At 49.7% G+C, this 27,722-nt stretch overlaps 3 protein-coding genes across 14 annotated transcripts in view; 2 read left to right on the top strand and 1 right to left on the bottom strand.

The window, feature by feature from the left end:
- The window catches only part of ATF7 (activating transcription factor 7), an 86,893-nt gene extending 74,544 nt beyond the window's left edge, over window positions 1–12,349 (top strand). For 5 of the 7 annotated variants that reach the window (XM_029204659.1, XM_029204660.1, XM_029204665.1 and 2 more), the window contains 7 exons: window positions 429–586; window positions 1,841–1,940; window positions 2,472–2,585; window positions 3,172–3,324; window positions 6,182–6,379; window positions 7,923–8,031; window positions 11,480–11,738. In XM_029204659.1, coding sequence (XP_029060492.1) covers window positions 429–586; window positions 1,841–1,940; window positions 2,472–2,585; window positions 3,172–3,324; window positions 6,182–6,379; window positions 7,923–8,031; window positions 11,480–11,697 — 1,050 coding nt within the window. In that variant the 3' untranslated portion in view covers window positions 11,698–11,738. Of the gene's footprint in view, window positions 1–428; window positions 587–1,840; window positions 1,941–2,471; window positions 2,586–3,171; window positions 3,325–6,181; window positions 6,380–7,922; window positions 8,032–11,479 lie in introns of all 7 variants that reach the window. The other 2 variants (XM_029204658.1, XM_029204662.1) reach the window with 2 other exon arrangements.
- A 5,697-nt stretch (window positions 12,350–18,046) lies between these two features.
- Window positions 18,047–20,700, top strand: NPFF (neuropeptide FF-amide peptide precursor). The gene is given in 4 exon segments (XM_029204666.1): window positions 18,047–18,260; window positions 19,873–20,302; window positions 20,305–20,411; window positions 20,524–20,700. Coding segments are annotated over 4 exon segments (708 nt in total). The 5' UTR covers window positions 18,047–18,183; the 3' UTR covers window positions 20,618–20,700.
- A 255-nt stretch (window positions 20,701–20,955) lies between these two features.
- On the bottom strand, window positions 20,956–26,444 carry TARBP2 (TARBP2 subunit of RISC loading complex). 6 transcript variants are annotated; one of them, XM_029206442.1, is made up of 9 exons: window positions 25,896–26,444; window positions 25,179–25,348; window positions 24,256–24,358; window positions 23,561–23,656; window positions 22,930–23,002; window positions 22,593–22,710; window positions 22,178–22,305; window positions 21,546–21,747; window positions 20,956–21,389 (listed from the first exon to the last, which is right to left on the bottom strand). In XM_029206442.1, exons 1-9 carry the CDS (start codon window positions 25,946–25,948, stop codon window positions 21,232–21,234), a joined length of 1,101 nt encoding a protein of 366 aa, XP_029062275.1. In that variant the 5' UTR covers window positions 25,949–26,444; the 3' UTR covers window positions 20,956–21,231. The 6 variants fall into 6 exon arrangements, with proteins under 6 accessions (XP_029062275.1, XP_029062280.1, XP_029062276.1 ...); XM_029206447.1 differs by lacking the exon at window positions 25,896–26,444 and adding an exon at window positions 25,648–25,764; XM_029206443.1 differs by lacking the exon at window positions 25,179–25,348 and adding an exon at window positions 23,109–23,286 and having other exon boundaries at window positions 20,966–21,389; window positions 23,561–23,639; window positions 25,896–26,151.
- Between the last annotated feature and the right edge of the window lie 1,278 nt (window positions 26,445–27,722).

The following is a 27,722-nucleotide window of genomic DNA, read 5'->3' as shown; positions in this document are numbered from 1 at the left end:
ACACTCCTGGGACTTCCCGGGCGGTCCAGTGTTTAAGACTCCACGCTTCCACTGCAGATCCCTGGTTGGGGAACTAAGATCGCACATGCTGCACGGCATGGTCCCCTGCCAAAAAAAATGATAACACTCCTTAGAATTTATATGGTACTCTAGTGCTTCTACAGAAATTTCAAGTGATCTGCCAACTGTCATCTCACTCATATAGCCATCATCCCTGAAAGGGAGATAGCCAAAAGGTCTTAACTCAGCATTCCTACTGTATGGGTGAGTGAGGTATGGGTCCATGATCATGATGGAATCAGGTCATGATTTACATGAGTAGTCCAAGTGCTCTTTCCAATAAATTTATACTAGATTTTACCAGCTATGTATTTCCCTATAAGCAGTCCCTTAAAGCATTTTGTGATCTGTTGGTGTCTTCTCCCCAGGATGTTGCCCCAAAGCCTGTTGTGATCTCTACGCCCACACCTACCATCGTACGCCCTGGCTCCCTGCCTCTCCACTTGGGCTATGATCCACTTCACCCAACCCTTCCTTCCCCAACCTCCGTCATCACACAGGCTCCACCATCCAACAGGCAACTGGGGTAAGTAAAGAGAGCAGGGAGAAACAGTGAAGCCTGAATGTCTTTCCTCTGTGTGAAATTATTTGATTAAATAGAGACTGTTTCTGAATACTCAAGGAAAACAAGTCACTGAGATTGTCTCTCAACATAAATTTTTCACCCCATAAACAGAATCTTCTTTACCTTTTTAGTAGACAAGCAAGAATTTATTTGGGGGTGTACTGCCTTAATTTGGAGGTTTAATACTTCTTCGATCTAAAAGAAGAATCCTTAGAACTTTAGGAAGTTCATTATAGTGGTGGAGGTCACACAGGGAAGTATATATTTAGTTCTTGGCTTCAATCATATGGATGTTTATGGAGGCACTACTGAATGAGGCGCTGAAACCCATTAAGTCATCTTTTTTTTTTTTTTTTTTTTTTGCTGTACGCAGGCCTCTCACTGCTGCAGCCTCTCCCGTTGCAGAGCACAGGCTCTGGACGCGCAGGCTCAGCGGCCATGGCTCACGGGCCCAGCCGCTCTGCGGCATGTGGGATCTTCCCGGACCGGGGCACGAACCCGTGTCCCCTGCATTGGCAGGCGGACTCTCAACCACTGCGCCTCCAGGGAAGCCCAAGTCATCCTTTTTAAGTCTGGTTGTTCCCCTCAGTCCCAGTTAGGGTTCTTGGTCTTTGCTATTCCTAATTTTGTCTTCACTCCCAGCATGGCCCATACAGATTTCCTAGTGGGATGACTTAAGATCCTGTCCCCAGGTACCCATGGGTTAAGAGGTTGTTGTCAGGCTTCAGCCTCTTAAAGTTTATTGTTCTCTAGACCCACTAAGAAAAATACAAAGGGATGGCTTCTTTCTTAGACAGAGTAGAGCAAAATGTGGAAAGGAACGGGAGGAACTTACTCAGATTTGGCTATCATATGACATAATTCAGCTTTGCAAAATGGCAGCTTTGGTTGAAGTATTCGTTGCCTAAGGCAAGACAGAATTTATACACGCCAGTGGTAGGGATGTTTATTTAATTGTTCTAAACTCTTAATAGGATTAGCTTCCCACCCACTTGAATTCAGTGGTGCATTTAATTTGCAAGGTGTAAAGATCTTGCGATTTCTCTCCATCTATAAGGTAAGGTAAGTAGCATTCCCTGCTTTATCCACCTTCATGAGGGTGCCAAGATTTTACAACGCTACTAGAAAAGACTGGGAAATCTGCTGTAATTATAGGAGGAGGATCATTGGCAAAAGGGTCTGTATTATGAGCATTTCTCTTCATATTTCCTCTAGGTCTCCCACTGGCTCCCTCCCTCTCGTCATGCATCTTGCTAATGGACAGACCATGCCTGTGCTGCCAGGGCCTCCGGTACAGATGCCTTCTGTTATATCGGTGAGCTCTGAAGTTGGGGCAGCCAACCCTACCAAGACATTAACCCCTCCCTTCCACCTGAATGCTCATAGACACACATGAGCCCCAGGGAAACGTGGGCTCTGATCTGTAATAGTTGAACATGGCAGCCTGCCCGTACTCTTCACTAACCTCTGCCAATCCAGCGCTAGGGAACACTAGACAAAGGCTCATCTGGACAATTGGCTCCTGGTCCAAGAATTGATTTTGCCAGCCTGCTGATTGGTTGATTTCACTTGGCACTAAGTACCTCACAAATTGCCCACCACTTTCCTCAAGATACAGCCTCAGCCTTCCGCATAGAAATTGTCATAGCACTGGAGGATTAGGTCCCCTATCCTGTGGTGCTCCATGGGGGATGGTATTTCCCAGGCTGTTTCTGCATGCCCTATGCACAGGTTGCATAGAACAGGCCCTAACGTGCCAATCTCAAAAGCACTTCATTTGGGGAAGCTGTTGCCCCACTAATAGCATTATGTTCCCTTCTGGTTTTTCTTCCTTCTCTTGATCCAGCTGGCCAGACCTGTGTCTATGGTGCCCAACATTCCTGGTATCCCTGGCCCACCAGTTAACAGCAGTGGTTCCATTTCTCCCTCTGGCCACCCTATGCCATCAGAAGCCAAGATGGTGAGTACATCCCAGCCCGGGGCAACGCTGGCCCTTCTGAAAGAAGTGGTATCTTCTGGGGCTTGCAGAGCTAAAGACCCACCCAGTTGTGGGGTCTGGAGAAGAAAAGACCCTGATTCATGACTCCTATCTCCTCTCTTCCACCTTTAGAGACTGGTACATAGACCATGGCAGTGAAAAGAAGCAGCACAGATTGTTTGGAATGGAACTCTTGCTGTTTCAGTTCCAGGGTGACAGATGGAGGGGTGGATGAGTGGGCAGGAGAGCTGGCCAGGAGGTGAATAACTGCGTAATAACCAGCCCCTGGCCAGGTTCCAAGAGAGAGCTTTCATCTGGACTCTATAGCTTCAGCAACCCCCGCCCTCCAACTGTGCCCAGGATGATAGTGAGGGGACAGAGTAGGTATTTTAGGGATCATGTGCACATTCTCTCTCCCTGTCATTTTCTTTTAATCCCTCTGTTAAGGGAAAATCAGTGTGGGAATTTTAGTTGTCTGTAACATCAGTAATAAAATCTAAGCCCACTCTTCTCACCCTTGATAGAATCTCACCCTTGACAAGCTATTTTTCCTTATCTTTTCCTACAGAGACTAAAAGCTACCCTAACCCACCAAGTCTCCTCAATCAACGGTGGCTGTGGAATGGTGGTGGGGACTGCCAGCACCATGGTGACAGCCCGTCCAGAGCAAAGCCAGATCCTCGTCCAGCACCCTGACGCCCCATCCCCTGCCCAGCCACAGGTCAGTTAGACCCTTGGATGGGGGAACCAGTTTGTGTCACCATTACTCTTTAAGTCATACCTGGTTTTTCAAGGAGCAAGAAAATGAAAGAAGAGTGGATATCAGCATTCTGGGCATCTACCTGCACTTTGGTTCTTGTTGACAGTTTGAAAGTAGCAAAATGCACTATTCTTTATCCATCCTTGGGTTGTACTAAATGCAAACAGACTGGATAATGCAGAACTGTCACACAGGAGGTCTCAGTTTTTGTTTTCTGCTTTTTGGTTTTTTCTATATGTGAATGCTGTATCTGCAGAACCCTCTAAAATGTGACAGGACCTCACTTCAAACCACTTTGTACACCAAAGGAGGCTTCCCTTAGTCTCTCCTATCTTAGGTCTTAGCCCCCACCCACCTAAAAAAACGTAACTGATTAGATTTATAGCAAAAATCAGATAATAACAATATATTAGGGACTTCCCTGGTGATGCAGTGGTTAAGAATCCACCTGCCAATGCAGGGGACACGGGTTCGAGCCCTGCTCCGGGAAGATCCCACGTGCCACAGAGCAACTAAGCCTGTGCACCACAGCTACTGAGCCTGCGCTCTAGAGCCCATGAGCCACAGTTACTGAGCCCGCACACCACGACTACTGAAGCACGTGCACCTAGAGCCCGCGTGCCGTAACTACTTAGCCCATGCGCCGCAACCACTTAAGCCCACGCACTCTAGGGCCCACGTGCCACAACTACTGAAGCCCGCACTCCTAGAGCCCGTGCTCTGCAACAAGAGAAGCCACCGCAGTGAGAAGCCCATGCACCACAACGAAAAGTAGCCCCCGCTCATCACAACTAAAGAAAGCCTGCATGTAGCAATGAAGACCCAACACGGCCAAAAACAAAAGAAAAAAGAAAAACAATATATTAATAAAATGTGATGTCACAGTATTAAGATGGCTCAGTAAACAAATACACACCCCCAAAAAACACTTTTTCCTCATCAATTGAATGTCTTTTTATCAGGAGAAATTAAAGTCTTAAAAAAGCCAGAGGGATCCCATTTAGAAGCCCAACTCTTTTTTTCAGGGAGGCCTCAGTTTACTAATTTTCTTTGAAAACTGAATAGGCCTCAGTTTTCATATTGTCTGTACTGGTTAGGTGACAACAACCTGAGATCAGTTTCTAGAGTTACATCTTTTGCCCATCCCCTTTTCCTGATGTCACCACCTGCTTTATCAGTTAACCAGCACATGTCCTAACATTTAATGACCATATGCTGCCTTAAAGCTTGGCCAACAACAAAAGCTTTCATCTGAGTTTTCTTGTTGGAAGCTAAGCCTACCCACCCTCCTGTAACCCCTTCTAATGCCAGTCCCTTCTGGAAATGGTAAAGCAGTAGTCCCCTTGCCCAAGTTGTGCTGCTTCCCCTCTTGAGGAAATGACATGACTTATGTTTTAGTTACCACTAATTCCTTTCCTTCTTATTCTTCCTGTCTTTCTCTTGGTCTGTTCTTTTACCTCCATTCCCTGCATGTCTTGTTGAGTTCTCTATGAGAGAATAGGAACCCATCATTTCCTTTTCCCCATTCTCCTCCTAAAGCACCAATCTTTACATGTGCTCCATTGAGCTCAGGACAAAGAGGAAATTGAAAATCACAGGAGAATTTGTATAAACTTCCCTTAGTACAGTGAGAAGCAATGACCCCAAGGCCTGTAGCTCATTAAAATAAGTTTGAAATTTCCTCTCCACTTTTTTTCTTTTAGGAGAGAGAATATTAACCTGAATAAATAAAATGATCTCTTCATTATCTGTGTTAATGGAGAACATGATTCAGTAGGGCCTGAAATAGAATAAGATTCTGTTTTCTTATAAGCTTATGCTTATTCTCATGCAACTAATGTGAGCTCTGGCATTTGGGAACTACCAATATAGATGTTCTCTAATAGCAACAGATTCAGGAAGAATTTATTTTTGGCGTTGTTTTACATTACATAGTTTCTTTTATACAGATGGTTGACCTTTCTATATTTTAATTTTGACCGTTATTGTAAAATTGGTCTATCTTCTTTGAATATATACCAGCTAACAGAAAAGGAAGATGATTCAAAAGTGCTTTAGAGACAGGAGACATCAGCCTGAAGTTTAAAAACAAAAGACAGTCTTAAATCGCCAATTTGTAAAGAGATTAAAAAATGTTTTTCTCTTTAAAAACAAACAGAACAAACAAGGCAGGAAGCAGGGGCGTTGCTGAGGATGATTAATAGCTGATTTAAATAAAAAGAATATATTGGGAGTTCCCTGGTGGCCTAGTGGTTAGGATTCTGGCCTTTCACTGCTGTGGCCCAGGTTTAATCTCTAGTCGGGGAACTGAGATCCTGCAAGCCGTGCGGTGTGGCCAAAAAAAAATAGAATATACTAATTTATATATCTCCATGATAGTTCATATCTCACTGATAGTAAAATCTTTTCTCCTTTTCTGAAACTTGTAGCACACAGTTATTTGTATATATTGCTTGACCAGATAAGTGATTCTCCAATTTTTTATTCCACAGTCTCCCTAAAATTTCCCCTGACACCTCCCTTGATTATAATTTCCCTGCCTACAAGATTTCCTGTTAAGAAACAAAAAGTGATCCTAGTTTCATTTTTATCTGTCTCAGAAATAATCAGAGTATGGAACTGAGAAGACTGAAAGAAAACAGGAGGCAGAATGAGGAACTACTACAGAAGAGAAGCTAAGGGACATAGTAATGAGACTCGCTGTGGTTACAGAGACTGGTATATACTTTTACCAGATCTTTGCCAGAGCTTACGTCAGGTTTAGTTTGGGAAGGACTGACATTCCCTTCAAGTAACTCCTCTTCCTTCTGGGCAACAGGTCTCACCAGCCCAACCCACTCCTAGTACTGGAGGGCGACGTCGGCGCACGGTGGATGAAGATCCAGATGAGCGGCGGCAGCGCTTTCTGGAGCGCAACCGGGCCGCAGCCTCGCGCTGCCGTCAAAAGCGGAAGCTGTGGGTGTCCTCCCTAGAGAAGAAGGCTGAGGAACTCACGTCTCAGAACATTCAGCTGAGTGTGAGTGTGTCCTGGGTGATTATTAGGATTGTTGAATCTGGAAAGTGAGATTGAATCAGGAAAAAGTGGGACGATATAATAGAAGATGATAATTCTTTAAGACAGATCCAGAACATATGCCAGGGAGAATGCAGAAAGAATGTCTTAACAGTCAGAGTTGAAACCTCTTCCCCGGGGACTGGAAAGGACACTTACCACTACTCCCAAATCTGCTACTAGAATGAGTCATCCATAGACCAGTTTGGATGAAGGGAATTAGATTAAGCACCCCAGGGTGCTCTTTTTAAGTCATCAGTAGAATCTGACAGGGGTAGTGGAACACCCAAAGGGAAAGTATTTGCCCAGGTAACACAGCTTAAGAAAGAAAAAGCCACTCAAACGCAAATAGAATGGTTATAACACAGATATTTTCATTTATTTTTGGCTGTGCTGGATCTTCTTTGCTGTGCGCGGGGCTTTCTCTAGTTGCGGCGAGCGGGAGCTACTCTAACTCGTGTGCGGGCTTCTCATTGCGGTGGCTTCTCTTGTTGCAGAGCATGGGCTCTAGGCGCACAGGCTTTAGTAGTTGCAGAATGCGGGCACAGTAGTTGTGGCTCGCGGGCTCTAGAGTGTGGGCTCAGTAATTGTGGCGCATGGGCTTAGTTGCTCCACGGCATGTGGGATCTTCCCGTGCGGCATGTGGGATCTTCCCGGACCAGGGCTTGAACCCATGTCCCCTGCATTGGCAGGTGGATTCTTAACCACTGAACCACCAGGGAAGTCCCCAGATAATTTCTTGAATATTATTTTCCCTTCTTCTGATTATTTATTAAAATATTCCATTACAAAGGTAATATATTTATATAACATATATACAATATACACATACATACACACACAGAGGTACAGATTAAAAATAAAGTCTCTCTTCAATATGTCTTTCCTAGTCTCATTCTCTTCCTTGTAGATAAGTTTGGTGTGTACCTACCAGACATGTATGTATTTCTAATATTTTTTTCATTTATAGCTTTTGTTGGGGAGTCAGGGAGGGACTGTCTATTGTAACATAAAACAGTATCTCCTGGAGATCTAGCCATGTATACAGAGGACCTACCTCGTGTTTGTAAATAGCTGTACAGTGTAGCATTCTGTAGTGTAAGTTATGTTATAAGGTATGGATACTTACAATGTTTCTAATTTTTTGCCAGAACAGCAGTGCTGCAGTGTACATTGTATGCACTTGAGTAGATAGCTCTGTTAAATAGATTCCTGGAAGTTAGCTTTCTTAATCAAAGGACATATGCATTATGAATTTTGATGTAATCGTATTTATCCTAAATAGGAGTAATTTTTCTATTTAAAATCCCTACTATCACTGCAGCAGCTCCTGTCATTGCATTCATGGCTGTATTGGCCCTGGGCCGTCTAAAGCCTTGCTGGATCTTTCCCAGATTTGAGGGAGAAAATCCAGACGGCATTCTGTCCTCACTTTGGGCATAGCTACGGGGGGTTCAAGAGTGGAGCATAAATTTTCTTCATATTCTTTTCTTCCCTCCCTCCCCAGAATGAAGTCACATTACTACGCAATGAGGTGGCTCAATTGAAACAGCTGCTGTTAGCTCATAAAGACTGCCCAGTCACAGCACTACAGAAAAAGACCCAAGGCTATTTAGGTGAGTGGCTCACAGCCTAAGCAAGACCAGTCAGTCAGTACACTGCATGTAATGAGTGTCTCAACTCTTTATAATTTTATAACCCCGTTCTGAATGTTCTGGGGGGCCCAGATTGACGAGTGAGCAGCCTTTGTGGAACAACCAGTCCTATCAAAAAAAATTTTTGAGAACAATATAGTTACCCTAATTATCTATTGTAGCTGGAGAAAAAGGGTAGCAATATGTATTGGGTACCTACTTTGTGTGAGGCACTCAACCATCTTCCCAGTTCTCTCATGAAATAGATATTACCTGCGTTTATACACGAGAAAACTGCACTCAGATTAGTCACTTACCTGAAGTTACACAGTTGGTGAAGTGGCAGAGCCAAGATTCACATCCAGCTCTTCTTATTCCAAAGCCACTGTCTTGGCCTCAAGAGGATATAATACATTGGGGTTTGTTAAGCATTGAGATTTGGTGGTAGATCATACATTGGGGTTTGTTAAGCATTGAGATTTGGTGGTACATTTTATCTTTCCAATGATGGGCTAATGTTGGTTTCAGTTTGTAATCTGTGAGCACAAATAATATAGTGCTAGGAAGAGCTGGTCACAGAGTCATGCTCAGGATAAGCACAATCCTGAAATTAAAATTACTGTGAATAATTTGCTTATGGACAGTAAAAACTAATAAATCATTTTCCTTTACAAATTAAATAAATTCATAGAAATGTTGGCTATCAAATTTTGATATACTGAATTATTTTTCCACTAATGTCTTTATCATTTCAGAGATGTGTTCCCATAGAAAAAGAGTAGCCACATCACCAATTTTAAACATCTCTATTTAAATTTTAATTTTAATGTGTACTTCAGGGTACATTCATTCATTAGGCAGATATCGATTGAACCTGTTCTGTGCCAGGCACTGTTTTACATGCTGAGGACATAATAGGGAACCAAATAGATTAGATTAAAGTCCCTGCCCGTGAGGGGCTTATATTTTAGTAGGTGAGACAGACAATAAACTAGATAAATAGGTACAATATATATAGTATGTTAGATAAGAATAAATGCTTGGAAGACAAAAATAAAACAAGAAAGAGGAATATGAAATGTTAGCAGCAGGGTTGAAATTTTAGACAAGACCTTAAGGAAGTGAGGGAGCTAGCCATGCATTAATATGGGAGAAAAGTACTGCAAGCGGGAGGAACAGCAAATGCAAAGACCCGCAGTGGGAGCATGTCCGGCACATTCTAGGAACACCAAGGAGGCTAGTGTGGCTGGATTGGAGAGAATGGGGAATGGAGACTATTTGGAGATGAGGTAGGGGAGGGAATGGAAGCATTTTCCTTTAGGGCCTCATTGGTCATAGTGAGGACCTTAGCTTTTACTCTACTTTGGGGATCGTTAGAGGGTTGTTTTCAGCAGAATAGTGACATGACTGATCTGACTTATTTTGAACAGGGTCACTCTGTTAAGAGAGTGAGGAATGCATGGGCAGAAGCAGGCAGTCCACTTAGTGGGGCTATCACGATCATATGAGCAAGAGGTGATGGAGCCTTGGACTGGATGGCCGTAGTGAAAGTGGTGAGAAGGGATTTAATTCAGGATCTATTTCGAAGATAGAGTGACAAGGTTTGATGACGGCCAGATGGGGCAGTATATGTGAGGAAAAAGAAAATCAAAAGTTGCACCAAAGGTTTTGGACTGAGCGACGGCAGGAACGGAGTTGCCATTGATGGAGATAGGGGAAAGTGTAGGAAGAAATGGACTGGGTGGTATATCGGGAGCTCAGGTTTGGAAGCCTCTTAGGCTTGCAGCTGGAGCTGTCAAGCAGGCAGCTGGTTGTATGGGTCTGCAGTTCAGAGGAAAGGCTGAAGGTACAACTTGGGGAGCCAGCAGAATATGGATAGTTTTTAAAGCCATGAAACTGGATGAAATGTTATTGTCAAAGAGAGCACATAGGTAGAAAAAGAGAAGTTCCAGGACTGAGCCCTGGGTACTCCAATATTTAGAGGTCAGAGAGTTGAGAAGGGACCCACAAGAGAGACTGAGAATGCATAGCCAAGCAGGTAGGAGGAAAGCCAGCTGAGTAGCTGAGTGTGGTGTTCTGTAAGCCAAGATAAGAAAGTGTTTCAAGAAATTTAGTGATCAACTATTTCAGTCCTTTTGATGGGCTAAGGATGACAAGGACTGAGTATTTATCAGTATGAGGTCTATATACAGTAAGGTTTCTATTCAGTCCCTACAAGAACTCTGACAGATAGTCAACCTTTGAAATTACTTATTTGTTACAGCAAAGATGTATTTAGTTCCTACTGCGTGGTATGGACATAGTGGTAGGTACCTGACATAAGACGAACGAGACACTCTCCTATCTCTGAGAGACTCACAGGGTTATGAGGAGATAAACATGTCCAGCCATGGGTAAGGTAAGCACAGGTATCCCAAAGAGCCCCTAGACTGGGAACTTCCTGAGGACAAGGGGCCTGTCTATTCTTTATATACCCTAATGCCTGGCACACGGGCAATACTCAGTAAATATTTGATGAATAAATGAATGTATGCTCTGAAAGCACAAACGATGAAATAGTTAATTTCCTGAGTGTAACAAAGAAGGCTTCACAGAGGAGGTAGTATTTGAATCCTGAAAGAAGACTCAGGCATTTATCAGGAGGTCAGAAATACAACCAACTATTGAAATTTTGCCCTTATTCTACACATCTCTGTTTAAGTAGCCAGAGAGGCTATCTGATGTTCAGTGAAACTCCTTGACTGTTAAGCAACATGGAGTTACCTTTGTATGCAGCTCAGACATTTGTGTTTAGTAATAAAAGTTACTGTCACTTTAGGTGGAGTGGCATAACTCAAAGTAAATGTGTTAAATCGTTAATGCCTAGCTAGTTAATAGTCAGGAGGGTCTGACAGACCTCTTTGTAGTTGGTTGTGTTGACTGAACCTTGGCCAAGGACTGGTCATTTGTAACATCATTTGATTGTAGCTTGATATTTATCAGGTTTACCTATGGTGCAACTACATGCTAAAGGAATATTAAAAATAATGGAATGATTGCAATGTTGTGAGCATTAATAAGAGAGGGTAGAAAAAAAGAGATCTATTTTAAGTCACCTTCAAAGACATGAATAAGAGGAAGTGTGTTCCAATAAGGGTAATGAACTGTGCAGAGACCTAGAAGCCAGGCAGTGTAATTAACATGTTGGGGGTTTGCTTTATTGGGATAGATGGGTTAATTTTGGCCTAGCTTGCTTCTCTTCTCACAACTTCCAGTTTCCTAGCCCATTTATGGCTTAGAAGCCAAGATTCTGGGAAGTTTTCCCCCCTAAAAACATGGGCTTCATTTTCCTTTGGGCTCCTTTAGAATTATGGCAAAAGGTAGTTCTGCCTATTTCCCCATTCTGTTTTCTAACCACTTGCTCTCTGCTTTTTGCCCTCCTTCCTGGCAGAAAGCCCCAAGGAAAGCTCAGAGCCAACGGGTTCTCCAGCCCCTGTGATTCAGCACAGCTCAGCAACAGCCCCGAGTAACGGCCTCAGCGTTCGCTCTGCAGCTGAAGCTGTGGCCACCTCAGTCCTCACTCAGATGGCCAGCCAAAGGACAGAACTGAGCATGCCCATACAGTCGCATGTGATCATGACCCCACAGTCTCAGTCTGCGGGCAGATGATGCCTCCCCTGGTGGAGAGGTCCCCAGCCAGAGCTCGCCCGCCCGAGAGCCAAGAGAGATGTCATCTTACCCTCTCCCATCTGCCTTGGACATGGCAGTAGGGGGGGGAAATTGTGTGTTGTGAGTAATGGTCAGATGTGGGGCTTTTCTCACATGGTCATTCACGTTGACACCTGTACTAGGAGCCTCCAAGCCCCAGAGCCACATAGATCATACCCCAAGGGGGAAGTTTCTGATGTACCCACAGCCAAAGGCCTTTCCCGATGGTCCGAACAATCATCCCCGCCCATGCACGTGTACCTGTCTCTTTTAACACTAACCCTTGTACTTCTAGGTTTCGGTTTCTCAGTTCCCTCTCTTTCCACCAAGCCATGGCTATTACCTTCTTGATTCTTAGCAGCATGCCACTCCTACTAGGTAGAGGGAGGCTAGAGTTGATGGCATATCAATGGCTGACCCATCCCTAGCCACCCCATGGACTCAGGACTTTGTCTCCCAGTAGCTGCTTATTTATGCCTTTCTCCCCCTCCGTAAATTCTAGTTAAAACATTCACTTATGGAGAATGTAAGGTTACCTTTGTTGTATGAAGTAGCAGTATTTCCCAGCTCTTCCATAAACTTTAGTCCTCCCTACTTGCCACCAAAACAAAAACAGAGAAATGAAACCTCAAACGGTCTAGTCCTTTCTCATTTATTTCCAGAGCTATTTGGGTACCTCATTTTATGTCTTGAGTTTTCCCAGTCTAGTGGTGGGGTCTTTTCCACCTCCCACTAAGCCTTGGCAACCTCATCTTGTGGCCTTGTTAGATACTGCTTGGTAGTGAAAAGGGAAAGAGCCCAGGATCTGACTGGCTGGTTCCCTTCCCATCCCCCACTCCATCCTCCTTCAGTTCTAATCATCAGGACAGGCAGGAACAATGTAGTTTAAAGCTTGTTCCATCAAGTTACTAGATTGATTCTTTTATGTTTTACAAGAGTTTACTAGCCAAAGCATACAGATTGCTTTTGGTCATCTTTCCACTCCTGCCTCTCCCTCTTCGTGCCCCTGCCTGCATTCCTGCCTCTGTCTCTCTTCTATAATTAGTTCTGATGCAGCCCTCTGGAAGCTGTCCTGTAGGGGATTCTTGTGCTCCCTCACCTCCCCTCGCCCCCCATCTCTCAGTCTCACACATCTGTCTTCTTTTCTGAGTGAGGGTCTGATATTCACAACTGGTCCTCACTGGATCTACCTTCACTCTCTTTCACTAGGCTCCAAGCCTAGCCACTAGGTCTCTCTGGTTCTGTAGCGTTTCTTTAGCTCTTTTCTTCTCTCTGCCCCCTGGATGCAATGCTTCTCCATAGTCTACGCCCCAGGACCCTGAGGCATCATAGCCGAGGTCCTGAGTGGGTTTTCTTGAGTATAAGTTAGGGTGGGGGGAGGCACGGGAAGGGAAGGTGGAGCACTGATGTCAGCAGAAGAGCCCTGCTCGTTGAAGAGTCTGACCTGCCTGGGAAATTGGTGACTGTTGCTCTCAGCCATTCTTACTTTGAAAAGTTGTGTTGCAGGGGGGGAAATTCATCCCTCTTGTCCCTCTTTCTTCCCCATTCAGACGCCTCATCTTCCTTTGGCTCTGAACTATGCAATTTCTACCAAGGCCATAGGAAGCAGTCCAAAGCCAGAGGCCTGTGGATAGATAGGTCAGCTTCAATAGCCCTTCAGTATGAAGCCCTTCCAATTGTCCCAGAGCCACTTTCTGCCATCTGCCCAAGCCAATAATGTCCTTTTCTCTCTCTCTCCTACCTCCATCTTATACATGCATACAGAGTGACTGCCAGCTTCCTTTCTTATTTTATCTTCCAAAATTGGCTATCATAGAGGAATGAGGAAATGTTCTAAGCTACGAGATTCCCATCTCCTCAGACTGATAAACTGGTGAGCCAGTTAGAGGACATGTTCTACTGCATTTGTTTTTAATTTCCCCTCCTGCTTTTCAGAGCTGGTGTTGAAGAAGCCACACCTGGTGAAGAGAAAGGAGAGAAAACATGGTTTTCTCATCCTCCCCCACCCAGGACCCAACAGGAACAGCCCCTGAGGTGACTCAGACTAGCAAATGGCGCGGCAGATGGTCAGGATGCAGGTTACCACCTCCAGGGACTCCACTTGCCTTTAAAACTTCACAGCCATAACTTGTGCTCAGGACTTTTCCTTTAGATGGCTGCTCCCTGGGATTTTCTCCTGCCTTAGTTGTGTTTCATTTTTTGTTATCTTTATTTCCCACTTGTAGCCTTGCCCTAAAGCTTGACTGCGTTTATGGCTCCTAAGGAGCCTTCATAAGACCCTTGACTGTTTTTCTTCCCCCTTCAGTCATGTGTTTTTCAAGTTAAGAATCAGTTTGTCGCTGCACACATGCCCTGCCTCACTGCTTGGCCTTGGAGGAAGTTTGAGTCCTGCCAGTCTGTCCCTGTGTAGGATAGCTAATTTATGTAGAGGGTCTTATTTAGTTTCTTAATCCCCATGTCTAATTCTCTTGAGTCCTTATTTCATTTTCATCAGTGGGAAGTTAGTATTGGAGACCTAACCGAGAGGCATTGGCAGAACCTTAGTAGTAAAGCAGCAGTGAAATGAGGAAGGAACAACGACAGGACCTCCCCCACCGCAGACAGCTCTTCAGTTGGTCCTTAGTCTCACTAAGAAGGCAGAGCGATTGCTTGCCCTGAAGTCTCTCCTGTAGTCAAGGGGAATGACATTTACCTTGTTACTGCAGCCAGTTGTGTGGCCACTCTCCCCTGCTCCTTGCCCTCCAGACTCCTTTGGACCAGAACATCATGGAGGGTGTCACTTAGCTCTTTTTAAGGAACATGGCCTTTCTAGGGGCCTAAGGGAAGACACTTTCTAAAAGGGACTGGGAATGTGGATGCCTTAGGACTCTTCTAAGTGAACACAGGACTCAGGCCTCCCACTTCACTCCAAGGACACAGCAGCTAGAGACCCAAGGCCATAGAGAAAGGGGCCAGAACCAGGTCTTCTGGTCCACAGACTTAATGCCCCATTGTCTTAGTATATGTGCTGCCGAAGCGAGCACCGCCCCATTGTCTTAAAAGAAAGCGTGCTTAGAGTTGAAAAGTCTGAAAGCCTCCCACACTATTAGGAAGGACTAGAAAGAGTACAGCCTCCTTTACTTCATCTTTCCCTGTTGGCCGTACACCCAAATCTGGCTTCCTTTGGCCTCTGCTCCTCTCCTTGGCCCGAAGTCCTAGACTGTGTACACTCTCGGTGGCAGTAAAAGAGGAGATGGCCTAACTGAACCTCATCTTGCTGCCTTCCCTGTGCCTGTTCCGTTGTTCCAGTTCCTTTGCTGACTTACTGCCCTCCAGCACCACCCACCCTGGTAGACAGGGTGCTTAACCCTAACCACGCCCCACCTACAGCCTGAACCACCAAGTAGACACCAAAATATTCCTCCTCTGGTTCCTAAGTCCCCCGTTTGCTCACACTGAGAGGCTCCTTTAAAGGTGCTAGCCCTAAGACAGCTCTTCCCCACAAAGTTCCCTTTTCTTTCCTTCCCATCCCCAAATCATTATTTTTCATTAATATTGTACATTGTATACACAGGAAGGAAATGTACACTTTTTTTTTTTTAATGTCATAACCAGTCTGTTTAGAATGCAGTCCTCCTAGCTGTATCACATATGCCTTTGTTGATATGCTCTTTCTGCTTTCTTTAGACTTTTGTTTGACTGGGGCAGAGGGAAGAGCAGGACAGGTGAGGATCCTAAGGCAGATTAGAGGCCCCCCATCCTACTTCAGCCTCCCACAACCCTAATCATTCCCTTCATAGTACAGACTGATTTCTGTTTCTGTTTGCACACATGCAAGTGCACACAGACATAAATCCTCACCATCCCAGGGTGGTGACCCAGCAGGGATGAGTGTAGGTGGTTGCTAGCCAACATTCCCACCCTCCATACCAGTTCATTCGTGTCTCTTTGGGGTAAAGTTCTTCCCTGGAATGAGAAAAGGCTGGGGAGAGTAGGGCAGCTTAAGGCAGCTTACATCCTCTGTAGATGCAGGTTTGTATTGTCGCTGCTAGGGTTTCTCTTTTTAATGGGGGCTGGTAGCACAGAGCTATCTCATCAGCGTTAACTACTGGTGAGTGAGGATTTAGCTGTAAGAAATGGCTTTGAGCACTAGTTTCATTGACTTTCCCATAGGGCAGTGGTTCTCAGAATGTAGTCCAGGACCAGCAGGACCATCATCTGGGAACTTGTTAGAAATGCACATTCAGGCCCCATCCCAGACATACTGAATCAGAAACTCGGGATGGGCTCTAACAAGCACTCAACGTGATTCTCACACACACTAAAGTTTGAGAACCATTGCCTTAGGGGCAAGCTGGGAAATTCTTACAGGGTATCAAGGATATTTTAAGTACCATCCTCTGCCTTAGCACTAGCATGTTTTTCCATTTCCTCCAGTCCCTCCCTCCACTCCCATTAAAACAACAACAATGTCACTCATCTCAAAATCTAGGTTTGTCTTCCTCTGCTTACTCCTAAAACCTGCCCTGCGTGGGTCTGGACAGGAGTTGTCCCATATTTCCTTGCAGACTGGTCACTCCATGTTCTTTGTTACAGGAAGGACCGGCTGTCCTGTTCTCCCACTCACCCCACCCACAACACACACCTTTCAGGCAGGGAGATGAGCCTTCAGCCCCAACAGTGGAGGCTACAGCCTCCTGACATGGTATCTGTTGAAAAGCTGTGTGTGCCTATGGTTATATCTCTGTTCATCTGTATATCTTGACATGTAGCAACACCTCTCCATGTCATCAAGGAACTTGACTCTGGGTCTGGGTTTCCCCAGTCCCCAGTGGTGGACTTTGACAGGGGGGAGGATGCAGTGCTACAGGCTGTTTTGTTATGAAACTGTCTTCTCCCTTTCCCCTCCACGCACTTCAGCATGATCCCTGTGAGCAGGCTCTCACAGTCTCCTGGGACGGGGCTGAGGCAGAGGCTTCGCTCTATTCTCCCTGACCGTCCCTCCTCCTTCCCCCTTGCCACATAGCAGTTATCCCCCAGCCATGCCTTCTCCCCCCTCCCTTGCCCTGACATATATTGTGCCTTATTTATGCTGCAAATATAACATTAAACTATCAAGAGAAGCACTGTTCCGTCTGATGTTTCAATACTCTGATCTACAAGTCCCATTGTCCATTCTTTCTGGGAATTCATTGGGCTTTCATGTCTGCAATCTTCACTCTCCCATTTCTTAGGACAGAAACAGCTGGCATTCTTATCCCTCCTTTTTATGCAGGGGAAGACACAGCCTAGGGGAGGTGGGTGGTTTGTATAAATTACGTAACACAACAGAAGGCTCAGATCTGTGCACTGCCCTTAGGGACGAGGGCCCTTGGCATCATGGGAGCCCTCACTAGAGAACTTGTGTGCTTTGCGTGGATGGGGCTCGGAGGGCGGTGGAAGGCAAGTGGCCTCTTAACCTTTCAGTGTTATGTCCCCCACCCCCGCAATTAAAAAATAATAAGCCCTACCCTCAAGAAGCTTCCAGCATGCCTGGGGAGTGCACTTAGACGCAGACAGAAGGAGAAGTGCTCTATGATTCTATGAGTTCTGTGTGTGGGGGGAGGAGGGGAGTCTGGAAATGAGAGGTGGAGTTTATTTAGAAACAGGCAAGATAGTTTACAAGAAAAAAACAGGTAGTGCTCAGGAGCTATGGGGAGATGTGGGGCGGTCACTACTAATTCCTTGCATCTGTGTCTTCCTTGATACCACAAGTGAGGAGGGTGACCAGGCTAAAGAACTTGACCAGGAGATAGCTGGGTACCTCTGAGGGGTTTCCAGTAGGAGAGAGGAGATTTACATGCTGTTTGTGGCTGGTGTTTGGTGTAACTGACACAGACAGGGAGCGCCAGTCTCCCCTGCGGAGCGGGAAAGGCAGTGGTGGTCTTCATTGTGGTCAGGAGCACGTGGGAGTCCAGAGAGCAGTAAAGGAAGTTGCTGAAAGCCAAATACCGAAACTAAGATTGAGAGGTTTTGGAGGTGGGGATGAGACTGAAGGGAGGACAGTTTCCCAAGTTAAAAGAATTAACCCATTCCAACTTCTAGCCAAAGGAGAGACCCATCGCCTCCATCCAGGACACAGGAAGCAGCTAGACCAGCCCCTTTCTGAATGCAGCCTCAGCTCAGATCCACTTGTAACTGGCGATCAGAGAAATAACAGAGGGTAAACATTTATTGTGTGCCTGCTATGTGCTAGGTGGAGTGCTAGATGCTTTGCATTCATCAAGTTATTTACTGTTCACAAAACCTCTTGATAACAGGAGCAGTTACCTCATGATACTGATGATGACCCGGGGTTTAGCTTGAGACACTTGCCCAGGGCACACAGCGAAGTGCAAGAGCTGGATTAAAACGGCTCTGACCCTGGAACGGCTCTGCAGCACCCCATCTACCCTCATACCTTGTTCCTCTGAACTTGGTCAGATAAGAATGGACAAGGACCTTGATACAGCGCAGGACCCATTTCCCACAGAAGAACCATCTCCTCGTGGACTTGATGCTCCCATGTAAGAAGTGGTGAAACTACAAGATGTAATGATGGTGAATGTCAGGTCCTATGCTTGGGACCAGCGGTGAGACAAAGCTTACAAAAAGGTTCACCCTAGCTTAGGCTGCATTGATAGACGTGAGTATCAAAACCTGATCTCACCTACCTATCCTAAGTATAAGTTGGTTTCTAGATGCCTCACTTTAAAGAAGGGGGAACGCTTCCCCTTGAACAAAGACGAAAGAAAGAAGGAAGAATGAAATCTGTCCTCAAACATGGGAAAGGCTTGTAACATGAAAGATGAGAGGTGTTCTCTGAGAGTGAGGGAAACCAGGACCCCTGGTGGAGGCCACAGGGAGATGAAAGCCAGCTCCTTGCAAGGATGATTCTGTCTGGACTGAGGAGATAGCAAGTTCCCCAGGACCCAGGACAATCACAGCTAACGTTGTGAGGAAGCCTGCTCTATGCCAGGTCCTGTGCTGCATGGGTTACAAAAAGTATCTCAAATAATGCTCACCGTAGGAAGTGGTTCCTTTTAACGGTGCCATGTTTTAGGTGAAGAAACTTCTTACAGAGAGCTAAGCATCTTGTCGAAGTCTGATTCACAGGCCCTTTATGTCATGGCACCTCTCCAGCATCAAGAACCACACTGGTGGGACTGCTGAGGAAGGGACTCTAGGATCAGAAGGGAAACTGTACCAGATGACTTTGAAGGAACGCTTCCTGAGAGGCAGTGACTGCTTTTTCCTAAGGTGGCATTCTAGGCACCTGCCCCAGTAGGTCAGAGCCAGAGCCAGGCAGAGGCCGGAGTGACTAGAGGGAGGTGGGCACCCCAGTATCCTGCCCCTGCCTTTCTGGGACTCGGTGGGGTCAGGGCCTGAGGACCTCCAGCCACCCTACCCTTCAACAAACTCTGTTCCAGAAAAAGGAAATGGCCGGGCCTGACAATGCAGAGCTGTGACCACAGGGTGGCAGCAGTGCTTCAGCTGCAGAGCACTGCTCCCTAGGCTGAAGTGAGGCAGGTCCTCAACAGTGCGAGTGAAGATGGGGGTCTGTCTACAGACACCTGAAGCAATATCCACTTTCTGGGGGCTCTGAAGCCTTTTAGTCTCCTGTATCTCACTTTTCTATCCACAGGCAAATCTCAGAGTAGTGATTCCATTTTTGATCCTCCAACAGGCACGTACGTACACATGGGCGTGAATGGGCTGCGTGGCCCTTCCTGCAGCCTCTCCAGTCACCAGACTGGGTCATCCTGGCTGACTCTGACCCTGGCTCTTCCCTCCTTCCTTCCTAGGACATAATGCCTAGCCGGACAGGACTGTCTCTATGCTTTTATTCTACAAGTTAGGAAAGAGGAGGTGATCAGTTGTTGCTCTCCAACCTGTTGAGGGATTGGGAGTTCTTGAAGGTCCCCCAGGGCCTGGCTCTGACAAAGCACCTGCAACTAATGATGCTTCTTGAGCTCTGGAGACAGGATTTATGCATCTAATAGTCTGTAACTCCAGGCTTAGGGGCTGGGGCCGGAGGCTGAGAGCAGGAAGTCCCACGGGGGCCAGAGGAAAGCGGGGCGGGGGGGGGGGTCCCAGACGGCTCTTAATGGAGCCGTGCATTTCCACTGCCTGCTCTAGATTCCCCCTCAGGCTGCTGTCGGGGACGAGGAACAGGGGGACAGCAGGTATAAGAGGCGGGTGTGGCCAAAGGAAGGCAGATGGCAGCATGGACTCCGGACGGGCAGCAGTGCCGCTGCTGCTGTTAGTAACAGACTGGGGCCGCGCTGAAGGACCAGGGGGCCGGGATGAAGGAGACCAGAGCTTCACGGTAAGTCAGCATGCCCACCCCCTTGTCACCATTTTCCTGTACCTCAGCTTGAGAATTGTACTCCAGGTTCAAATACTCTCTGGCTGCCAGGGTCACTGGGTCCTCACATCTGAGAAAATGACTCCTTAGCCTCCTACAACTTGCCCCTGGAAGCCACTCCCTTTCCCTCGTGACCTAAACGCCCAAGGCCTTAGCCCATCTTCCTTCCCGGATGCCCCTGTACCACAGGAGGAAGACCGTGGAGCCGCCCACTGCAGGATGCCCAGACCCCCGGGGCACTCTTGCGCTCCCTGCTCCAGGCCATGCAGAGACCCAGCCGGAGTCCAGCCTTCCTGTTTCAGCCCCAGAGGTGAGTCTAAGAGGGACACGGGCAAGGCAAGGGCCAGAGTGAGAGGGGCGGGAGGGCAGCGGGGAAGGGGGGCACTAGAAGGGCCTACAGCTGAGGATGGATCTCTCCTAAGGTTTGGCAGAAACACCCGGGGCTCGTGGAGCAACGAAAGGCTGAGCTCCCCATTCTGGAGCCTGGCTGCCCCTCAGCGCTTTGGGAAGAAGTGACATGCCATCCTTTGATGTTTGCATGAAGGCCCACACCCAAAAGTGCCACGTGTCCCCCCAAATAAAGCTGTCTGGCTTCTGAATCAGTGTGCGTGTCTGTCTGTATGAGACAGAGGGCCAGGAGGGAGTCCCAAGACAAGAACCACAGCCCCCTCCATCTCTGCCAAACCAAGCTCTCCAGGAACAGGCGATGGAGTTCCCAGAGGTCAGTGCACCCAACCTCCTGCCACCAGAAAGGCAAACATGGGGACCTGAGAGGAGCAAAGTGGGGAGGCACACCAGGGGAAGTGACCTGGTGCTAACCTCTGCCACCGACTACTCAGGGAAACAGAGCAGGGTTTAAGAATCCAAAAAGCAGCACGTTTATTTGAGGCTCTTACTGGAGAGCTCCCGATTTCATTCCCCTTCGTCATTACCAGTTACGTGAGGACAGAACCCGGGCCAGCTGAGGCCCCTGGTTCCTGGCCCTGTGCCCTCCTCAGCCTGCAGGCAGGCAGTCTGTGTCAGAGGTAGAGGTGGCACCTCCAGGGGGTACCAGAGCTGGGGAGATGCACGGGCCGGGGGCAGGAAGAGCAGGGAGCAAAGGACGAATGTCCACGAGGCCAGCCGGGCCTTTATTTGCTGCCCGCCATGATCTTGAGGTACTGCAGGGCACGGCGCGCAGCCTCGCCTCGGGCTGCCTCCCTGGTAGTTGCAGAGCCGTGACACACGGTGGCCGGCTGTGTGGACAGCTCCACCAGGCACTGGCAGAGCCCACTGAGGCTCAACTCCTCTGCAGACCAAGAGAGAAGAGGGAGGCAGTGCTAGGCAGGAAGGCAGCACCGGGAAGGGGGTGTCCATGTCATTGCCATGCCCTCCCGAACCCTTACTCCCATCCATACTTGCTCTGGTCCAGTCCCACCGTCCCCCGGCCCCCCAGTAGCCATACCAATATCCAGGTAGCTGACATGGAAGGCCTGCTCCTCAGAGAGCTCGCTGAGGACACTGCAGCAAGCAGAGCCCAGAGCGCCCAGGGAGCCCGCGGAGCAGCTGCGCAGGGACAGGATCTTCTCTCCCACCGAATTCCGCAGAGAATCCCAGGTGCAGCCTGGGCCCCGGTTCCGAAGTCCATCTAGACGGGAGCCCACACCCTGACAAGATGGGGACAGGAAGAAGGATGCAGCCAGGGACTCTGAGACCCAAGCATTTAACAGACATCCTATGTCCAAGGAGAGAAAAGCCCAAAGGACGCTTCCTCCCATTGCCTCCCCCAGTCAATCCCTGTGTGGCCACCTCTAGCTATTAGACCGTGGACCGGATGGCCAGGTAGCCTTCCTCATTCCAGTAACAGAAGCCTACAGGGCCCCTGCCCTGGGCCAGCTCCCTCCCCCAGCGCACTCACCATGCAGGCCTATAGCTGAGGCCGAGAGGGGGCCCAGGAAACCCTGGGTCTGGTAGAAGAAAGGGCGGAAGCAGCCCTGGGACCCCGAGAGGCTCACTTGCAGGTCACAGACCCGAGCCCCCAGTGCCCGGCCCCCGCGTGGGGGACGGAGCCCGGGGCCCGGCCCACAAGGCACTCACGAGGGAAAAGTGATCGTCCTCAGGCTCCGCCTCACTCCCCTCCCGCGCATCCAGAGGCACGGTGTGCACTCGAAGCAGCATTTTGGCTGCTGCGTTACGCTTGGCCAGCTTTTTGGAAGTGCCACTGCCTGCAAGGGGGACAGGGTTGCTGAATCATGGTTCCCAATAGACGCAGTGCTTCCACCCGCTCAGGGGATGTCAACTGAAAAGAGGAGCTCAGGACCTGCTACGCGTCCGAGAACCTAGCCGGCCAAAAGAGGAGGGCAGGACAGGGTGCAAGGAAAAAGCTAGGAGGAAGGAGCCAAGCTGGGGGTCTCCGCCAGGAAAGCAGAGAGGGTCTGGGAGCTGCCTGTGGCTGTGGCTGGGGTGCTGCGGGATGGACAGTAGCTACAGGAACTCCCCTCCGCCCAGTTACCAATCTCAATGAAACGCTCCACCCGGCAGGTCATGGTAAACTCTTTGCGGTGGGCTGGCCCAGACTCCTGGGTCACTGTGTACTCAGGCAACCGCCAGCCTTTCTGCACCACCAGTTCCTTGGAAGGGAGAAACAAGGGTGCACAAGACAGTGAGAAAAGAGTCCTCACATCCTCTCCCCCTCCCACCCTGGAAGCCTCAGACTCGGAGTTAAAGAAGGAATAAAGGAGGGGTGGGAGAAGCCCTCAGAACAAGGTAACAGCCCCACATCAGCTACCCCCATGGCCCCTGGTACAAGGGAAGACAGGCATGCATGGGAAATGAGGATGGGGACACACCTGCAAAGCACCAACGGGGTTGCACTCAGACTGCTGAGGGGAGACAGGGGGCTGCACCTCCATGGGGGGGCTCCTGAAGGAAAAAGGGCCCAGGGCCAAAGCTGAGGGGGCTGGCTCCTTCGGCGGCTGCCCATGAGTCCTAAGCCCTGCTCTGGTTTCCCCCACTGCCATCTCCCTACTTCCCGCCAGGCAGGCAGCTGTCTCTCCAAACGTCAAGCCGGCTCTCTTGCCCCTCGCACCCCAGCAAGGTCTCCTCCAGCTCCCAGGCCCATCTCGATTTTCCGGAACACTGGACTGTCGCCTCGCCAGGACAGTGGAGAGGGGTGTATGTCCAGTCCCCAGGAGCACCTGATGGGACTCAAACACAGGGCCATCGTGTGGCCAACTCAGAAGAAAATGGGGCCTGCAAGACCTTTAACATCAACCATGTGGCTACTGAAAAATTATAAATTACCTCCCATCTCAAGAGCTTACCAGCTGGTGCAAATTCTTCAAACTCTGGTCCCCAACTATTCCATCCTCTGTTTACACTCAGACTTCCTCATGCCTGACCAGCCTGGGTGCAAGGGCTAGGGGCCAGGAGCCAGGACCCCTTCCCGCCCCCCCAGGGCAGGCAGGAAACACAAGATACCTGGTTGGGACAGCAGATGAAACAGGAGTAGCAGCCGCAGCAGCTGTAAACACCGGCACGTCCTCAGGCAGTGAAGAGTCTAGGGGAGAAAAAGAACTTCCCGAGGGGAAGGGGGCCTTTGATTCACACCCACGTGGGGTGGGGGTGGGGAATAAAGGGTGTGGGACCCAGGTCCTCCTGACCTGCCCATCCCCTAAGAAAATCTCTTCCCACTAGAGACAAAAACTCAGGGAAGCTCAACCACCAGTTCCTCCTGAGATCTTTTGCTGCCAAACACTTGATCAAAAAGACTAAGAAAAGCGGGAGGAGGGTCTCTTCCTACCCAAGAACCACGGGAGCAACAAACACCAACCTGAGTGTGGAAGAGGGAATATGCCATCTTGCTGGAGAGGGGAAGTATGTTGGGGAGCAGCTCCCTCCAGCCTCAGCCTCCACCCCTCCCCCTCCCCAGGCCCCAACCTGGGCCCCAAACCACAGCCATAACCCCTCACTGGGGCTGGCCATTGCCCCCCAGAATCCTTCACAGCAGCAGGAGCCCTGGAAGCATCCTGCTCGGGTTCCAGAGGAAGCTCTCAGGAAGAGGTCAAGTCAGCGTGGTTCAGTGTCACGAGGCCAAGCCTACGGGGCAGAGGGGCTGGTGCGGGGCCTGGGTTCCTGACAGAGCCTCTAGGATGCCTTGGCTGTACCTCCCTCACCTGCTGTCCTCCAGGGCCGGCTCCAGCATGCTCCCCCCTTTGAGGTGTTTGAGGGCCACCTCGGCTGCCTTGTGCTTGGCTGCCTTCTTGCTGGGGCCCTGACCTGAGAGAGGGGGTGTGGGCAATACTGGAGGTCACTGGAAGGACAGAAGAGAAACCAGCATCCCACAGCCTCTCTCCTCACAGCCAGAAGGAGTCAACCAAGCCCCCTCTCACCAACCTCCCCCTGCCCAAGACTGGAAGTGTTAACGCTAACTGCTGTAATGAAGGGCCCTTATCTTTCCATGAGTTCCCCAAATCAAGCCATGCCGGGCAGAACTCCACCTGAGGTCAGACACTTTGTCTGGAGGTTCTTTCTCTGCCTTACTTTCCTCTGGGAAGCACTTTCTTTCCTCTCAATAAATAGAGCTGGCTGGAAAAATAGAAAGAGTGCAGGCTCTAGAGGCAAAACCTGGCTCTGCCACCTACTAGGCATGTGACCTTGCCCCAGTCATTGAATCTCTCTGAGCCTCGGTTTCCTCAGATTCAACATGGGGATACTACCACCTACATCAACTGGATTCGACCACGGTTTAAGGTAAGTGTGAACTTGATTAAGCACCTGGAGCAGAGTCCAGCACAGCGGGCACTCACTCCCCCAAATGCTGCACTGAGATTTCGATTTATCTCCTCTTACTTCTTCCTCCAGGTTAACAACGATCTGCCGGGTCACTGTGGCAGCGCGGCTTTGCTCCTCTAACTCTCCCGAGTCCTACCCACCTCCTCACAGACCTGTGCTCCTAACCCAGTCAGGGATTTTCCCCCTGAAATCTCTCCTGCCGTCACTGGTCTTGGAGAAAAGGACTGTGAATAGATTCCAAGCAATAAAGCCAATGGGGCCCTGTGAATGCACACCCCAGCCAGGCTGCCCAAGCCTTCCTCACCAGTGCAGCTGGTGTCGCCAACGGTGACCCGGAAGGTGAAATTAGGCTGGTGGGCTTGGCCCTCGGCTTTGAGAAGGTCGTACACGGGCGTCTTCCCTATTCTGGTCCCATACTCCTGCAGAAGGCTGATCGGGGTCTTGCCCGGGTTGGCTGCCAGCATTTGCTCTATACTGGGGGGAGGGGCACAAACCCTCATCACACCTCCCCTCTCTGCACCCACCTGGCCAAGCACTGCCATATCAGATCCAGGCACACTACGGGGGACATAGGGTCCAGGGGACCTTAGGCAGCCACCGGCTGGGTTCAGTGTGGAGTAGAGGTGCAGGCTGGGAAAGCAGGGTCCACTGCCCCAGGGCAAGCGGGGAAAGCACTGTTCCTTGTCTTAGTTAAGGCGAGGGATCCTGTACCCCAGTGCAGTTTGGAAGTGCATGTCCCCTGACACAGTGCAGGCCAGGTCCCCAGTACCCACCAAATGCACTGAATGTCGGGGGCATAAAGCCCAACGCCCCAGTGCAGTCTGGGAACCGGGCCAACCCCGAACTAGCTAATGCTGGAGGCTGTGGCCACTGCCGGGGTGCATGCCGGGAACCACGGCCCACTACCCCAGTGCTTGCCGGGAACAACCCTCAGACCAGGTGCATGCTGGGGCCGCGACGCTACTCCCTCCGCACCGTGCCAAGTTATGCGCCCTGCAGGGATCGGTACTAGGCGGCTCACCTGGGCAGCCCGCAGCCCGTGGTAATGCCGGAGCCCTGCTCCTCTTCACTCATTCCCTCCTCCGTCTCCGCGGGCGCCACCGTGACTGCAGCCTCCACGCGCCCCAATACACCGCCGACGAGCTAGGGCCGGGGCCAAGCCCCGAGTCGCGGCCGGTCGGGCCTGCCGCGGAGCATGCTGGGATATGGAGTCCCCCGCCCACCCGACTCTAAGAGTCTCCATCAGGAGGGGAGCTATCCGCCCCACAACCCTCCGCGTGGTTTGCCCGGGCAGACAGCACCGCCTTCTGGGAGGAGCGGACTCATCCACTGTCGCTTTCCGAGCTGAGGGTGGTTTTTTGTTTTTTGTTTTTTGTTTTTAATATCGCCCCGCCTCCTTCCTTCCGCGTCTCCTAGCCTCAGGGCTGGGGCTCTGGGCGTGCGTACTAGCAGAGTGGAAGCGTCTAGGGGCGGGGCGGTAAGGGCGAACTCGAGACTGGGGGCCTTCGGGTCCCTTGAAAACTACAGAACCCAGGAGCTTGCGCGCCATCTTTGTCGCAGCTGGAGGGGCAGGGTCAAACGTGCACGAAAAGTTTCGCGGCGTAATTGGTTATTCCCGACTGCGCTCGCTTGCTCTAGGAGGAGTGCGACTGGTTACTTCACCTAGAGGGGCGGGGACAAAGGAAGAGTCAACCCCCTTGATCCCGCCTCTTCCTGAGAAAAGGTTGTGATTGGCCCAGGTGCAAGGCAGCTGTCGGTTCCTGACTCTGCACTCTGGGAGGCTGGGCCCTGCCTGGACGCGGGAGGGCACTAAGCTCTGCCCCTCAGGGCAGCGGGGCAGTTGTAAATCCTAGCCCATCTCAGTCTCAGTTCCCGCTCAGCCTTTGGCCTAAGCCCCTAGCTCTCGGGCCTTCGTCTCACAGAACCTGCTTCTTTTTCCTAGGTTGTCCTTCACCTCCCTTCCCCTTAATTCTGCCCTGCAGCCTGTCGGTTTCCGCTTTTCCAAAGCCTTTTTAGAATGGCCCTACACCTTTCTGTAGCTGGTTCCCCTACGCCAGGAGACCCCCCTCTGGTGCCTGAGAATCAGGCTATAGTGGGACAACAGGATTAGTAGGACTAAGGCACACAGTGGTCTCATTCCCTCTGCCGTGGGTCTTGGGTCTCTCAGCTAAAGAGAGGATTCTGGCCTCTTAAGACTAATCAACTAATCTGTGTGCGGAGCAGAACGCGTAGTTCTGGGTCCCAGAGCTCCATTCCCTCTTCGCCAAGGTCTCACAGCCACTGGCCTGAAAGATGTAGGGAAAATCTTGTGACCTTGGAGAGAAAGAGATCACGAAAAATGTCTGACTCTAATGAGTGTTCTGGGAATGGATCAGGGAAGAGATGGGCTTCTCTGTGCGGGGGTGGAGGTCCAGAGGAATCTTGGAATAATAACAAGGGGTCATCCAGGAACACTGGAAGGGGACGGGGCATTGAGCTGAGTGGATTCCAGCTGTGTGGAACTGGAATTGTGACAATTAGAGGAAAGAAGACAGGCCAAGATCCTTTGACGGGGGAACGATGCTGGGGGGTGGGGGGGGTCCCACCTGAGGGGCTGCTGTCTCAGGGTATAGGAGGGAGCTTATAAGACCAGCATAGTGGGCTCCTACAGAGTCGGCTTAAGGCCGGGGGTGGGATCGCTCCAGGTCCCCGCCAGCAGGGAAGTGCGGGGCCCGGACGACCAGGGACGAGCCTGGAACGTGCCTGATGGCAGCATCAGGCTCCTTTAAGAGGCCGCGGCTCCAGCGCAGCATCCCCCGTTCAGGGCGTGTCCGTCCCGGGGGGCCCGGGGCGGGGGCCTTGGAAGGAG

This window comes from Monodon monoceros, unplaced genomic scaffold (genome assembly GCF_005190385.1).
Source record: "Monodon monoceros isolate NGI ecotype Baffin Bay Population unplaced genomic scaffold, NGI_Narwhal_1 Super_Scaffold_6, whole genome shotgun sequence".
Lineage (NCBI taxonomy): Eukaryota > Metazoa > Chordata > Mammalia > Artiodactyla > Monodontidae > Monodon > Monodon monoceros.
The sequence above is the reverse complement of the archived record's forward strand: the minus strand, read 5'-3'. Positions and strand labels throughout refer to the sequence as shown.

Coding starts and splice junctions, on each gene's coding strand:
- TARBP2 (XM_029206442.1), bottom strand. CDS start 25,948: ATGAGTGAAGAGGAGCAGGGCTCCGGCATTACCACGGGCTGCGGGCTG. Junction 24,359..25,178: donor TGGCGACACCAGCTGCACTG/GTGAGGAAGGCT, acceptor CCCCTCTCTCAG/GTCAGGGCCCCAGCAAGAAG. Junction 23,003..23,560: donor TCATCTGCTGTCCCAACCAG/GTATCTTGTGTT, acceptor TTTTTCCTTCAG/GAGCCCCCCCATGGAGGTGC.